General features: G+C 37.9%; 1 protein-coding gene across 1 annotated transcript in view; it reads right to left on the bottom strand.

Annotated features, from left to right (window-relative positions):
• Positions 1–17,420, bottom strand: part of LOC124803162 — a 243,351-nt gene that overhangs the window by 128,941 nt on the left and 96,990 nt on the right. Inside the window, exon 8 of the mRNA XM_047264343.1 lies at positions 8,860–9,088. Within this exon, the coding sequence (XP_047120299.1) occupies positions 8,860–9,088 (229 nt within the window). The remainder of the gene's footprint in view (positions 1–8,859; positions 9,089–17,420) is intronic.

The raw sequence follows: 17,420 nt of genomic DNA on the forward strand, positions 1-17,420 counted from the left end.
CAATTGTAGTGTTACCTTTTATTATCTTCTCCTCATTAGCTACTGAAACAACATCGCTTTGTTATGTAATTTTAATTTTCACCAAAAGCACACTCAACACATCACGGAAAAATACACGTCTTTCGTATCAAGACAAGAGAGAGAGACATCCATTAGTTCTTAAAAACAAAAAAACTACGAAAAAAAAAAAAAAAAAAAAAAAGAACAAAATTATTTATAAAATAGGTCGCTGGCGCAGCGCTCTTCTGCATGCGCGATCGTAAATTATAACTTTGCGGAAGTCAAAGTACCATTACACAGTTTTGTTAAACAGATGATGATAAACCATATCCAATAGGCCGTGTCATTTGAGCTGGTAACTTTTAATTCTGTACTTACATATTAAATGCTATATCCCATTGTTAAGGAAATATCTGCTCATATTTAAAAAATGGAGTAAGTGTAGTTTACGAACTTTTTTTAACTTCATAATAAATTGAAACTTCCTGGCAGACTAAAACTGTGTGCCGGACCAAGACTCGAACTCGGGACCTTTGCCTTCTGTGGGCAAGTGCTCTACCATCCGAGCTACCCAAGCACGACTCAAGACACGTCCTCACAGCTTCAAGTCTGCCAGTACCTCATCTCCTACCTTCCAAACTTCTTCCTTCCTGTGGAAGAGCTTCTGTGAAGTTTGGAAGGTAGGAGATGAGGTACTGGCAGACTTGAAGCTGTGAGGACGGGTCATGAGTTGTGCTTGGGTAGCTCAGATGGTAGAGCACTTGCCCGCGGAAGGCAAAGGTCCTGAGTTCGAGTTTCGGTCTGGCACACAGTTTTAGTCTGCCAGGAAGTTTCATACCAGTGCACACTCAGGGTGTCTACACAGACAAGGAAAAACAATGCCCGGATTTCCCGGTTAAAAATACACTTTCTTCCAGGTGAAAACACACTTTTTTCATGTTAAGTGACAGTATATTTTCCCTGCAAAACTTATTAGTCCTTTGAATTGTTATGGATTTATGCACGGGCATTGAATTTCCCGGCACTTTAGAAAACGAAACTCAGGAAAAAAGACACGTTTTGGAAATATCTTTTATGTGCAGCAACATGTACACTGCGTATTTTCGTATTACGAAAGTATACATTGGAATCCCACCAAAACTGCATGTTAATTTCCGAATCATTGAAATCGAGATTGAAATGCACTTTTGTAAGCCAGTCGTAGCTCATGTCATGTGATCTCGCCAGCCGATGACAGCGGATATTCAGAGCATAGGTCACGTGATGTAGTCAGCCAACAGCAACGTCACTGTTAAGTAGCACAGACACACAAACAGGGAAAGTTAATAGTTTAAATTAATATACATAGTGTTGCTACAAGAAAAGCAAAGCTTTCACATTTAATATTGGTCTCTAAGGTTAATACGCTACAAGGGAAGCTAAGCTTTCGCATATAATGTTAATCTATTTTGCGCATTACACTTTAAGATATATCACACAAACGTGCCAGTAAAATTTTTAATGATGACATAAATGTGATCTTCAGGGTTCGAAATTTTCTAAATGGCTCGTCATTAAAGAGTTGATTTTTAAATGAGAGTCAAATGCTGTGTAATTTAAGAAATTCATGGTACATTCTCGCACATAGTTCAACCTACATATAAGGATATTTACTTTGAAAGTAACGCTTTTCAAACTACCATTCGCATTATTTTGCCCCGACCTGTTAGAAATATGTTCGTTTCAGCAGTTGCCAGAGAGCGCCTATAACAGCTCAGCAATAAACATTGAAAGGTCATACATTATGTCATAAAATAAACAAGACATCAGAGGATACTCCAAGAGCATCGGAATTTCATGAACCATACTAAAATGTGCACATTTAAAATGCATACTTAAAGTCCACATTCGTACATCCAAATACCCAGTGAAGTAGACCTCGACCTGACATTAAGCTTTTCAGTGTGGTTTTCGGAATGTAAATTTTCTTGGAGCACCAGTACTGTATGATATCATGTTTGGTTCTTTATTATGGCATAATACCATACGTGATAGAAGATGAAAACTTGCACCTGAAATGCAGCTAACAGTTGAAACTAGCCAGTACTGTGGAATTAAACATTTCGTTTCAAATACATTGACTGCTTCTGCCGAAAAGGTTAATGAAAGTCAAATTTCTTTAGCAAACAGACAAAAATAACTTCATTGTTCTGCAAGGCGATTAATGCTTGATTGTGAGAAAGGTGTAAATGTATTTTAATTCACTTGATAGCGCCCAGTCACAAATATCCACTTTCTTTTCATTTGATGTGAGAGTAAACGAAGGAGAAACAGCAAAATCACTAAATGTAAACACGGGTCATGTGGAGACTACCCACTATAACTCAGACTGCTCTGCGCATCAGCCCCAGATCTACGATATTTGCTAACCAGGTCAATACTAAAAAAAATAGAATTTTCAAAAATATGTTCATCTTGTAGCACACGCCTTCCTAAGAAGTCTGAAACATAAAACATATATTTTCAAGGAAATGTAAGACATGTTGTTTGGTCTTAAGTGTGCCAAAGTGCAGGCCACACCTCTTCAGACAACGTTCTTCTATCGCACATCACTGTATTTCACTCCATGGAATTTAAACATGTACATTTTGTAATGGATGTCATCAAAATATATTCAGGAAAAAGGGGAAAAAAAGAAGAAATCTCGCAATTAATAGCAGATGGGATTATCTGTAATCGGGAGAACAAGAACTCTTCACAAAATATGCACTCTTTATTGCCTATTAGCTAATAACTCGCTGTTTTGTGTGACATACAATTAAATATAGGAAACATAAAACCAATAAGACAAGAGACAATCAAGAAAGTACACATTTCTTCAATTCTTAGCTCCTAGCCTTTTTTCTCTCTAATCTTGCTACAGCTTTACATGGCATGCTTTCCTTTCTGCGAAAGAATCTATCACCTCATCAAAGTTCGTCCAACATTTTGCTACATGAAAAATCAAAATGTCGTTATCTAATACTGAAAAAGATGTTGATACAAATAATACCAAAGATGGTGTGGTTTCTTGATTTGATTATGTCTATTTTGTAACTGTCTGATAGATAAAACAAAATAGGCCTTTCTAATATTGCAGCAATTTTGCAACACACACCAAATACACGACACTGTTTTGGCACAAATGGTCATTTTTATAACACGGCAGAATATAATTCACTAAGTACCAATATCAAATGCCTATTAGGCCTACTACAAGCAAAAAGCTTTATGTTAGGAAATAGTTTCACATTTCATTCACACACACCAGTTCCTCAAGCATGTGATCGAAAAGTGGTATTATGAAATTTTTTTATAAATTTGGAATCGTCTTATTCTTCCATAATTTTTGTGATGTCACCGTTTCTTCTCCTTCCTCGTTCTAACAAACAATCTTGCCATCACCAATTCTATAGCTATTCCTACCATCGTCAAAATTTGTTTGCCGATTAACTTCACTAACCCGGCCAGAATCACAGGTTTAGTTATCCCACGCTTATTCTCCAGTTAGGCATTGTTACGTGTACATACAACACGTTTTCCGCATTACTTCCAGAATAGAACTTATGCTGCTGCTAGTTGGGGACTGTACAACTGGTCCTTACAAGTGTAGCGATCTGGCCAAAAATTTTCTGTCGAAATTTTATTTTCTTGGATACACAGAGAAGATAATACGTAATCTTTCTCACCTGTTATTCCTGTTAGTCATTTATTGCCATTCTCGCAGTCTGAATCTATGGATTTCGCTAGTAATTATAACAACACTGATCATTCGGAAACCCAATCAACCACATAATCAGACAGTGATTGGCATTCATCCATTCGGCTTTACTCCGCTCAGCTCATACAGCCCCGTCCCCTTTCGTCTGCAGAAAGTTTATTTCTAGATGCGACAAGGATTCTCCTCACAGAGACATCATGTACACTATGCACGCATTCAGAAATCAACTTAAAATGTGTTCAAAAATATTCAAAAACCAACAGAGGTGCATTTCAAAATCATATGAATAATCGATTAAACAACGTGCGCTGGATGCTAAGCGCTTTGTGAAACAAGCTTTCTTTCCTCAAGAATATGAATTTGGCACCCCCTTTTCCCGGTAGCAGCTAGCTGCTTGTTGCAACTGCTTGCACAGCCAACAGCCACATTCCTGTAGCCAGAAATGGGAGAATCTACTGCTCAAACGCAACTCAACTGCGCATGCGCATGAGCCCGCTCGTAACTGCTAAAACGAATCTAATGTAAACAGTTGTGACGTCACGCTCATCGTAGGCAATTTGTTGTTATGAAGCATTGCATAGTCTTCCTAAAGCCTTTGACACATTTTGCTGTTGGCATACGCTTGCATGTGTCATTGTATATTGCACATTTGCTTTGCAATTTAAGTTATTTTCATTTTTGTCTCTCGTTTATGTTTTATTGGTGAAGTGTTATTCTGCAGTAGCGGGATACAGTAATATCCTTTGATTAGAAAAGTTTAACAGAAACTAAAACACTGAAATATTCCCAGAATTCTAAAAAATTCCCGGGTTTTTCCCGATTTTCTCCCGGATGAAAAAATTCCCAGGTTTTTCCCAGATCTCCCGGTTGTCCCGGGTCATATACGCCCTGACAGTCTCATTCATAATAAATTATTTATCTTTGATACGGCAGTTGATCAACTCCCCACTCCACAGTGAATTTAAACACATTTAGGAAAATGTCAGACAATGGAAAATCCAGGATGGAATTCAAAACAATATTATGAAAAGAAAAGTTGTCACCCACCATATAACAGAGATGCTGAGTTGCAGATAGGCACAACAAAAGACTGTCACAAATAAAGCTTTCGGCCAGTAAGGCCTTTGTCAATAATAGACAAAACACACACACACACACACACACACACACACACACACACACCTGCAGTCTCAGGCAACTGAAACCACACTGCAAGCAGCAGCACCAGCGCATGATGGGAGTGGTGACTGGGTGGGGGTAAGGTGGAGGCAGGGGTGGGGAGGGGGAGGTATAGTAAGGTAGGGGTGGCGGACAGTGAAGTGCTGTAGGTTGCCACACTGTGGTTTCCGTTGTCTGAGAATGAAGTCATGTGTGTGAGTTGCATTTGCGTGAATATATGTGTGTGTGTGTGTGTGTGTTTTTTTTGTCTATTGTTGATGAAGGCCTTACTGGCCGAAAGCTTTATTTGTGACACTCTTTTTGTTGTGCCTATCTGCGACACAGTGTCTCCACTATATGGTGAGTAGCAACTTTCCTTTTCATAATATTGTTAGAAAAATGTCAATACCTCAGAATTACAAGGCCACATGAGCCATCAAAATGGAAATCATTTTTCATCTTATCTAACTAACTGAATGGAATGCAACATATGGCAACAGTGCTTTGACGAGAGAACAAATTGCCAGTATTTTACCACAGGGCTCAATATTGAAGGCACTTTCATTCTCATTATTTGGTGTTATTACAAACAATGAAACTGTTTCACAAATTTATCGTAGCTTGTTGCTGAACTTTGCAATCACACTGAGAAACTCATGAGTTTTTGTTACAAATGTTCAATATGTGTCCCCAAGCTAATCCTATAGACGCTAAAAGACTAAACTGCAGCAAGAAGCTGACTTATACTGTTTAAGTTATCTGAGTCACAGATTTCCTCTTACAGAAGTATACCATGGTGTGAACTGCTTTGTCATTACCAAACGGAATGGCCACACTGTCCATATTTGGAAACCTTGTCCTGAAATGTCATTCCTCTGGTGTGTAAGAGTAATTTTAATAAAATTCAAGCACAACAGAAAGTTTTTCAGCACCTGTTATGTTCTTTAGTAACTGTTAATTATTGGAAGAATGTGGGAACTACTGCAACAACTCACAACTTTTGAGTTGGCAACATTACATCCAACAACACAGTTACGTTACGGGGGGGGGGGGGGGGGGGGACACCATTTCAATCATCTGTAATAAACCTGTATGCATGTCATTATCATTATAATTTCCCATTAGATTAGTAACAAGCTGAAACACTTCTCTTTGCTGATTATATCATATCACATAAATTTTTGTAGAGCAAACATCATGAAAGGTAAATGAAATTTTGTTGAAAATTATTAATGGTTTCCTGTAACTAGTCTGTAACTAAATACCAATACATTAAAGTACAAGGCTAAACCTCCCCTTTAACAATAAAGCATAAAGGAAAAATAATTCATTAAATTTTTGGGTGTGTTGATCAATAACAACATGAAGCAGAAGTAACACATACACTATTGGCCATTAAAATTGCTACACCACGAAGATGACGTGCTACAGACAAGAAATTTAACCAACAGGAAGAAGATGCTGCGATATGCAAATAATTAGCTTTTCAGAGCATTCACACAAGGTTGGCACCGGTGGCAACACCTACAGCAAGCTGATATGAGGAAAGTTCCCCACAGATTTCTCATACACAAACAGTAGTCAACCCGCGTTGCCTGGTGAAACGTTGTTGTGATGCCTTGTTTCAGGAGGAGAAATGCGTACCATCACATTTCCAACTTTGATAAAGGTCGGATTGTAGCCTATTGCGATTGGGGTTTATCGTATCGTGACACTGCTGCTCGCATTGGTCAAGATCCAATGACTGTTAGCAGAATATGGAATCGGTGGGTTCAGGAGAGTAATACAGAACGCCGTGCTGGATCATAACAGCCTCGTATCACTAGCAGTCGAGATGACAGGCATCTTATCCACATGGCTGTAACGGATCATGCAGCCACTTCTCGATCCCTGAGTCAACAGATTGGGACGTTTGCAAGACAACAACCATCTGCACTAACAGTTCAATGACGTTCACAGCAGCATGGACTATCAGCTCGGAGACCCTGGCTGCTGTTACCCTTGACGTTGCATCACAGACAGGAGCGCCGGCGATGGTGTACTCAACGACGAACCTGGGTGCCCGAATGGCAAAACGTCATTTTTTCGGATGAATCCAGGTTCTGTTTACAGCATCATGATGGTCACATCTGTGTTTGGCGACATCGTGGTGAACGCACACTGGAAGCGTGTATTCGTCATCGCCATACTGACGTATCACCCGCCGTGATGGTATGGGTTGCCATTGGTTACACGTCTCGGTCACCACTTGTTCGCATTGATGGCACTTTGAACAGTGGACGTTACATTTCAGATGTGTTATGACCCTACAAAATGGCTCTGAGCACTATGGGACTCAACTGCTGTGGTCATCAGTCCCTTAGAACTTAGAACTACTTAAACCTAACTAACCTAAGGACATCACACACATCCATGCCCGAGGCAGGATTCGAACCTGCGACCGTAGCGGTCACACGGTTCCGGACTGCGCGCATAGAACCGCGAGACCACCGCGGCCGGCTATGACCCTACATTTCAGCAGGATAATGCACGACCGCATGTTGCAGGTCCTGTACGGGCCTTTCTGGATACAGAAAATGTTCGACTGCTGCCCTGGCCAGCACATTCTCCAGATCTCTCACCAATTGAAAACATCTGGTCAATGGTGGCCGAGCAACTGGCTCGTCACAATACGCTAGTCACTACTCTTGATGAACTGTGGGATCGTGTTGAAGCTACATGGGCAGCTGTACCTGTACACGCCATCCAAGCTCTGTTTGACTCAATGCCCAGGCATATCAAGGCCGTTATTACGGCCAGAGGTGATTGTTCTGGGTACTGATTTCTCAGGATCTATGCACCCAAACTGCGTGAAAATGTAATCACGTGTCAGTTCTAGTGTAATATATTTGTCCAATGAATACCCTTTTATCATCTGCTTTTCTTCTTGGTGTAGCAATTTTAATGGCCAGTAGTGTATGTTCTTCAGCATCAATGTTGAGTGACACTTTGTAATGGATCTGGGAGATGTGTTATTTTCTACCAGATTTGTCGATACCAAATCCAATGAGGGAAGTTGTAAATGATTTCTTATATTTTTGTCAAAATATTTTTTTTGTGAATTGTAATTTGCATTATTTTATGCTAATTTGCTTATATGTTTGAGAGTGACAGCATATTGATTAATATTAGTAGATGTGATGAAGAATATCAAAGAGACTGGTTACAAATTGAAGCTTGTGTGTTGTGTAAAATGTCTTTGACACTGGAGTCGTCTTTGACCGTAGTCAGTCGGCAGTGAACTCTCGGTGTGTGTGACAGTGGAACAATGTGCAGGTTGCCGTTATAATAATTTGCTAGCGAACAGGAAAAATGAATTATGTTACTACTTTTTTTATATAAACATCAAGAAGGAACCACATTCAAAGAAATGGTATTTGAAGCATCAAAAATGAAGCAAACGCATTGAACCGGGTCATTTCTGCAGCCGACGAAAGTGAATTGTGGAATCATACTTTCACTAGACAACTGAAGCCAACACAGAAAGTCAAATATCATCTTATAAAAATTTCACGGAAAAGTGAGTACTGTCACGAAATATGCTAAATTCAAGTATATAAAAATAGTGAGCATATTTCAACTTGTATTCAGGTGATAACAGATTTCAAAGACATAAATTTTCTTTTATTTTTTATCTTTGCCTGTTCTCTCTCTCTCTCTTTCTCTCTCTCTCTCTCTCTCTCTCTCTCTCTCTCCTCCTTTTAAGTAACCTCCCTGAAGAAAAACAGAATTCAATGTACAGAAATGTGCAATAAGTATAACGTCATACCAATTCCCAATTCTCAAATGCGTCACAGGTAACTGGAGATACTCTTATAATAATGAATTATCATGCATATTATTAACATAAAAATTGATGACAATGGACTAAACCATGTTGCTTTAATTGCAGAATTTTCAGACATACAAAAGCAAATACTGACCACAATAACAATTTTTCCAGTGTTACGAGGTGTGTGACCAAATCTCCATCGAACAGGCTGGCTGCTCTTCAGTACCAAAGTCAGATTGTGTAATTCAGTTAGCAGTGTATCTCCACTATCTCCACCTTCATGAAGATGTACTAGGACTACTGGCAGTGAAGCTCGATCTGCACGTTCATCTCTTCCATTGTTTCTTGGACCGGCATCCATTTCCACCACATATACATCCCTGAAAAACAGATACTTTTAACAGAAAACGAAGAATACAATCCAGCGTAAGTGCATTGGAAATAAGAATAATGTGGGTATTTAGCTTGGAATAAATAAATTTCTGTAGTTTTCGAAATTAAATATTGTAAGCCTACATTTATCTTACATTTTCCCAATGAAACATACATAGCAACCATAAAATATTCTTTAAGATTAAGGCCTTACAATATTCACCATGTAAATCACAGACTAACTCTTTTAAACTACGTATCTCACACCTGCATACAGTATATTCAATACTTTCTTTCCAAACAACCATTTGAATGAGGTTTTTAAGCTTTCTTCATTATCTTGAGAAAATTTATTAATAGAGTAATTGTATGTCATCTTCTTTCTCAACTGAACAACTCAGCTGTATCTGCAATCTTTAATGGCAGCTTCACATCTAATGGGACACTTGTAGACTAATCAATGTGTACAGCTACATAAAAACACAATTTTCACCTTCTACCTTATTCCATTCATGTACACAAATAGTGTTCTTGGGCTGAAAGGGTGGATAGCACTATTCTTATTCAGAATCCTTTCAGATGCTTTTGTTTACACGCTTCTATATTAATTTTTCTATTCTTCCAATTATTTCAATTATTTAGAAAAAAATCACGTTACTTCCCCAATCTTGCAAAGAGACAAAAATGATTGTCTTTGCTTACGAAATTTTCTGTTCCTCTCAGTCAAGCTCTCTGGACTGTGATGATTTTACCAAGGGTTCAGTTTCATGATGCACACGATCCTGACAAATATAATATGAGTATTATCCTCTTTAACATTTAGCTTTGGGAAACTGTTCAATCAAAAGTGAAAACTTATTATATTTCCAGGCACAAGCAGGATAATAGTGAAGCATCCCCATGCAAAACATCACAGTTCTCCAATTTCATGCTCTTTGATTGTGCACATTGTGCCATCAAAGTATGCTCTTTCCCACACATATATATGGTTATAATAGAGGGAAACATTCCACGTAGGAAAAATATATCAAAAAACAAAGATGTAGTGACTTACCAAATGAAAGTGCTGGCAGGTCGACAGACACACAAACAAACACAAACATACACACTAAATTCAAGCCTTCGCAACAAACTGTTGCCTCATCAGGAAAGAGGGAAGGAGAGGGAAAGACGAAAGGATGTGGGTTTTAAGGGAGAGGGTAAGGAGTCATTCCAATCCCGGGAGCGGAAAGACTTACCTTAGGGGGAATAAAGGACGGGTATACACTCGCGCACACACACACCTATCCATCCACACATATACAGACACATATATATATATATATATATATATAGCCAATGATTTAAACACAAGTACTTCACTCTATCATAGAAGAATGTCTGAGAGAATAGTGGATAGCTTGAAGTCAGGGAAATCTAAATAAACTATGCGAATATTGGTAAATAAAAATAATGCTTTCAACAGATTTACAGAAAGCTAAATTTAACACCAGGAACCAAATAGAATTTCGTATGAAATTATCCACAGAAATGACACAGCAAATAAGGAAAAACTATGAAATTATCCAGAGAAATGACACTGCAAAAAAGGAAAAACTGACAAAATTCTAGGAAATCACAATCCAAGACAACCTTAAATGGGGCATGCATACAAATTCCGTAGCCTGTAAGTTGTCTAAAAGCATATTTGTGATGAACATTACTATCAAATATACATATAAAACTAAGTTTCATTCATTTTTCTGATCAAATTTAAACCATGGAATAGAAGTATGGGATGCAACAATGTGTACCAACTGAACACACTACTAATACTACAGAACGAAGTTATCAGAATTATCTGTGGTGCCAAACCTAGAGAATCATATCAAAACCTTTTGCCAAAATTAGGTGTACTCACAATTATAGGTGTATATATAATAAAAGTTATATTGCTTGTGAAGACACTAAATCCAAGCTTTAACTGTGACTTACACCAGCATAATAAAAGACAAAATTATGGTACCATGTAAATATCCGCAGAACAGCTTTGCATGAAAAACATGCACTACATGCTGGGCTGAAACTAGCCAACACCCTACCAAAAAATCTCACAGCCCTTCCTACTAGCTAATTAAAAGATCTGCCAAAAGAATTTTTACTGTTAATCCATTTTAGTCCCTAGATGAATTCTGTACCTTACTGAAAAGTGGTTTGTCAGTATGTCAAGCCCACAGTTTTTAGGTAGTTCACAAGCAATCTAATAATAATAAAAAACATTTGTAAAACAGTTATCGGCATATTAACAAATGCAAAATGCATTAAAATGTAAAATTTCTTGTTACACATAAATCTTTAGGTTGTGATTTGTAAATCAACATATTCAGAAGAAGAATCTGTATAATGCCCTGAAAATGTATTATTTCTATAGTTTATGTTTGATTATTTGAAGTTTAATAATAATAATAATAATAATAATACAACTTCAAGAAATCTTTGGAAGCCAAAACTGCTTAGGCAGTTCCCACTCAAATACACAGACTACAGAGAAGAGACTGGGTGGACAACAGTTAAGAAAGAGCACATGTCCAGGGCCAAACCGTTTTTGTGTCGTGTTGGAGCAGTGTGACCCTTCTGATTATCATGTATAGCCATCTAATGCACCAACAATAGCAAATAAAGTGTTGTGACATGTGAATACTTATGATAGAATGAATTTTATCCTAATAACTTCTGAGTAAGGAATGCTCTGCATTCTGAGAGCTGGAAGTTAAGTATTGAATGAAACTCATTCCAGAAAATAACTTTTCATTAGTATCATTTAATGAAATCAAAAACCTGGAGAAATGTTCAATATATACTACCTCTAATATGGATTTTTTTCCTTATATGTACACTCTACGGAAGATTAAAACAGTGAACCCAGTAAGAAACGATAAGTAGAAGTTGACATGTCCTCCAGTGCACAGCATATGACAGCGACAGAGAGATAAGATGTACTTGATCTGAATGCAGACAACTCTATCATCCTCCTCACAGCAAAAAAGGTCCAGCTTGACTCTTATAACAAGTGCCACTGACCTTGGCCCACCTGATCCACACAACACAAGAGAGCAGAATGACAACTATTCTAGTATTCAATAGTTCTTCCTCCAAACGCCCAGTCACTCCAACCCAACATGCCAAATTTACCATACCACATAAAACACATCAACTGTTAACTGCAATGACTCAAATCCATTTCTAGAACTCTTCTACCTGAAATTTCCCTTATTACCATTTACGTGACCTCTACGTACACCAGCATCCATATACACGTAACCCTCCTGCCCATCAAAATAGCATCCCCCAATTTTCTTCTTCTTCCTCTTCTCCTTCTTCTTCACGAAATGGTCCTGCTTATGCGGGTCATTCACAAAGCCTCTTCCAGTGGTAGAGTATCACCATCACTTTCAACAATGAATCAATCATCGCTAAATACCAGCTGGAAAGTCTCCAGAAAAATCTGTTTCTTGCCACCCTAGCCAACTTCATCCTTTCTGCATAACTGCTTCACCTACAGAGCCTAACTTACAAACAGATCATGGTGGTTATGCGAACCAAGATGGCCACAGTCTACACTATATCATGGGTTGCAAGAAAGAAGCATTCCTTAGCTTCCAGAACTCTGGTGTGAAATATGTTCACTGATGAAATGTTTCTCTTTCGGACTCTTGGTGAAGATGAACTACTGTACCTGCTTCACCCATAAGTGGTAGCATTGGTCTCTCAGATCGTGGTGCTCTATTTTTCTGTGATAATGCCTACACTGATTATGTTGCAACCTCAAACATCAAGCTGAGCATTTGTCTCTGATGTGAAAATGTGGCTTTGTAATTGTTGCTACCCACTATTACAAATTTATCAAAAAGGCTTCATAGGCCGGTTTTACAGTTAATGTATGTAGATTCTGTGTACTCCTGATCTCTCATTTTACAAAAAGTCATTGTTGCTTTCAACAATATTACAAGTAATAGTTCACTCTCTTAGTAAACAATCACTGTTAAGTAGCACAAAGATGTTTCTATTTCAGTTTCAATGAAAATGTCAAAAGAGACTCTTGAATGTAAATGTGTCATGGCGATGTCATCTGATGGTCCAGTTGGATTTATGACAAGCAGATGTTTAGTGACAACTATGGTTCATATGACTCCTCTGTTCCTGAAAATGATAAGCTGTCATGGTCCACTGGTAATACAAGAGTTTGAAATTGATGAAAATGAAAGTAAAAATAGTGAATGCCATGACAATGGGAGTTCAGATTATGGTGCAACAGAAGAAGAAAACAGTTTTTCTATGGGGAAAAATAAGTGCTTCACATGGAGCTCAGAGAGACTACACAATCACAGTAAAGTGTGGGAAAGTAATGTTATAAAACTAAAAATGACAGCACTAAAAAGCAATTCCTGAAGTCTGAATAGCATTCTATGCCTGATGAAGTATGACACTTAGTTTTCAATGATGAGATAATTACAAAAATTGTTAGCTGCACAAAAACAAAAGGAATCGGAAAATTGTTATACCATTTGCCATCTGGACTAGAATATCCAGTCACTGTTCTCTACAGACACTAATGGCAGCAAAGATTTTCGAGGAATATGTTCTTGAAAAGAAGTCAAGTCCTCTTATTGGTTTACGATTTGATGACTCATCCACTCGAAAAGAAAGAGAAAAAGATCAGAAACTATACCATTTTGGAGCACATGCTTCTGTTGATGAAATATTAATTCCACACAGAAGCATGTGTCAGTTCCAAATACTCATGCCAAATAAACCAGTCAAATACTGAATAAAGCTCATGTGTCTTACTGATGCTCATAATGCATATCTTCCAAATCATATACAGGGTGACCCATTTATCTTGACAACCCTAAATAACTGTTTGTCCAGATGCAAATCACAAAATGTTTCAAGCAAATGTTCTTTAGCCATCAGGGGGACATCAATCAGCATGATTGCTTTCATTGTAGCTTTGTTTCTTACAAAGATATGAACAGTGGTATGACTTTTTTAAATGGCACCCTGTATTTTTTATTTGGTAATTCATTTCCTCTCCTGAAGACCTATTCAAAAATGTATCACAGTGTACCATTCACTGAAACACAACGTTATTAATTACATAACACAACATTGACATTGACATTCCCAGCGCTTAGTGCAGGTACTTGAGGTAATGGAACACATCCATGTGCTGACATTGACAGAGGACAATTGTAAACATAAGTATAATGCACACCCATCATTCCATCAGCCATCGTCAGTTGAAGAGTTGTGTGAGTAAAATGTACACCAACAAAGAGAAGGCAGAAATGCTACTCATCTATGGGGAATGTAAGTTAGCAGAACAGTAATTGCAATACTGTTTTCTTATGTATGAGTACATTTAGTACAGTAGTTTAGTCCTTTTAAATATTGTTGTGTAGAGTAAGCATACAGTAAAGGTTGCCCTTCCTACAAACTGCATCAGTCGACATAACGTTTCTTTTACTGTTGTTGTTGAAGGTAGGCGGAATGCTACGCAGGCAGCGGAACTGTACAGAGAGCGATATCCTGACAAGAACCCACCTTCCCAATGGATGTTTTCTCATCTTGTTGCAACACTTCAGGAAACAGGAAGTTTCAACCCATGATAACGCAATTATCATAGCACTCACACAGACAAAGCTGCCGAAGTTACTGTTCCTGCTTTCGTTGCTATGAATCCACATGTGAGCACACAACAGCCTGAATACAAGATGGGCATTCCTAAAACCAGTGTACATCGTATTCTTACATGTCACCGGTTCCATCCTTAACATGCACACATACATCAAAAATTGCATGGGAATGATTTACAAAATCGTGTACAGTTCTGTCAGTGGGCACAGCAGCAAATCCTTGCCAACCTGAACTACTTCTCCAATGTTCTATTTACTAATGAAAGTTCCTTCTCAAACAAAGGACAGGTAAACACAAGGAACATGCATTACTGGTCCAGCAACAACCCACAATGGCTTAGACAGGTGGAACGTCACTGTCAATGGAGAGTTAACGTCCAGTGTGGGATGCTTGGTACTACAATTAATGGTCTTTATTTCATCAATGGTAGTCTAAACAGCACAGTGTATGCCAACTTACTCAGATGAATTCTTCCTCCTCTTCTGGGTGAAGTGTAGCTAAAAACCAGAATGCTTATGTGGAATCAACACGATGGATGTCCAGCACATAATGCCTTGTGTGCACATCGTGTTCTGAACCGAAGGTATCCTACCAGATGACTTTTCTCTTTGGGGATGCATTAAAGACATTGTCTATTGCAGTATTACAACATCTCCAGAGGACATGCAGGAACATATCGTGCTTGCTTGTAATTCTCTTCAGTGGGCAGCACTGGAAGCAATGAATGATTCTTTCATTCAATGAGTGCACCAGTTTATCAGTGTCCAGGGTCACCACTTTGAGCACCTTTGAATGTTCTAGTCCTGGGCAATGGTACAGGAGAGTCAAAGTCAATATTGTGAGATTTTTTACTTGGTTTTCATTTGTTTTCTGACAACTCCAGCAAGTGGACGAGTTTGTGATCCCGGGCTCAAAGTCAATGTTGTGTTATGTAATTAATAACATTGTGTTTCAGTGAATGGTACACTGCGATACATTTTTGAATAGCTTCTTGAGGAAATGAATTACCGAATAAAAAATACAGGATGCCATTGAAGAGTCATATCGCTGATCATATCTTTGTAAAAAACAAAGATACAACAAAGGCAATCGTGCTGATTGATATCCCCCTGATGGCTAAAGAACATTTGCTTCAAACATTTTGAGATTTGCTTCTGGACAAACAGTTATTTAATATGGTCAAGATAAATGGGACACCCTGTATATACTTGGGGGAGGATACTGATGGAAAGACATTGTTAACTGAATGAGAAAAAGTTGAGCAAACCAACAGAATGTGTAGTGCACCTTGCTACACCAACATTGGGAACTAATTGCAACATAATGGCAGACAACTGATTCTCATCTCTTGAACTGGTGTCTGAACTGGGAAAGAGGAAACTCAACTACAGAGGAACTCTAAGAAAGAATTTAAAAAGAGATAAAATTAGACAAATTGGCTCTTCAATACATGGCTTCACTAGTAATGCAATACTGTTGTTTTATGTGCCTAAGAAATATAAAGCTGTGGTTCTTGTGTCATTGATGCACCACTCAAAGTACCACCTGTGATACACAACAAAACATGACTATATTTCCTTCTATAATGCCACAAAATCTGGTTTTGACACAATGGATATAAAATAATGCAAACTAGTCAACAAATCAGCAAGCCAGGAGATGGCCTCCACTATTTTCTTTTTCATGTATATCAGTTACCAGTGTAAATAAGGAAATAATATTCCCAGCTTTGAACAAATTCCAACACTGAACAGATTCAACTTCATGAAGATATTAGCAACTAATCTAATAAAAACACATATGATACGGAGGCTACACATTCCAAATATACCAGCAGAAGTAAGGAAAATAATAATAGACACTTTCTGACAGCAGGATGCAGAAAGGAACATGGACCAGAAATGATATTTAAAAAAATGCCACTATTGCCCATATAAAAATGCAGGAAAACTAATTACAAGTGCATCAAGTATGGGACATCAAAATGCTTGGAATGTTCTAAGAAGTTGTGCAAAGAATGTGTAATGAAACTGTAACTTCTTTATGGTGACAATGCAATTTTATGAACAAGACACTACTGAACACAATGTTATATTACTATTATGTGAAATAAATTATACATCAATGTAAAAGTGGGGTATATGAGAATGAATTTCACACAAATTCATACTTTTCTAATAAGTGTTTCTTGTTACTTAACTGTAATTTGTTGTTTAGAAACCGTTTTATTATATTTAAAAACATGAAATATGGAAAAAACTCAATACCGCACTGAAAATCTGCAAGTAAACTCAAATAAAAATTACAAGGCCTGAGAGACTGATGTTAACAATAATGTGCCAAAATTTATGTTACCATTTTAGAATTAAATCACTGAACTTATTTTCCCTGCTACAGCTTATCACCCACATGCAATCACTTAACTCTAGTCCCAGCACTATTAAAATGCATATCATTCAAATCAAGTTCCCACATAAACTGACTCATTTCACTTAAAAACCATCCTGTGTTCCCTGCCCAGTAGGCCATAGGGTAATGACTACCTTCAAACAGGCAGAATGAATTAATGGAAAGAGATGAACTGTCTGCATTAGACCATTCCCTGGACTTGCTCTACAGCATGAATGAAGGTACCTGGGGGAGTGGACCACCATCTAGGCAATT

Source organism: Schistocerca piceifrons, chromosome 6 (assembly GCF_021461385.2).
Source record: "Schistocerca piceifrons isolate TAMUIC-IGC-003096 chromosome 6, iqSchPice1.1, whole genome shotgun sequence".
Taxonomy (NCBI): domain Eukaryota; kingdom Metazoa; phylum Arthropoda; class Insecta; order Orthoptera; family Acrididae; genus Schistocerca; species Schistocerca piceifrons.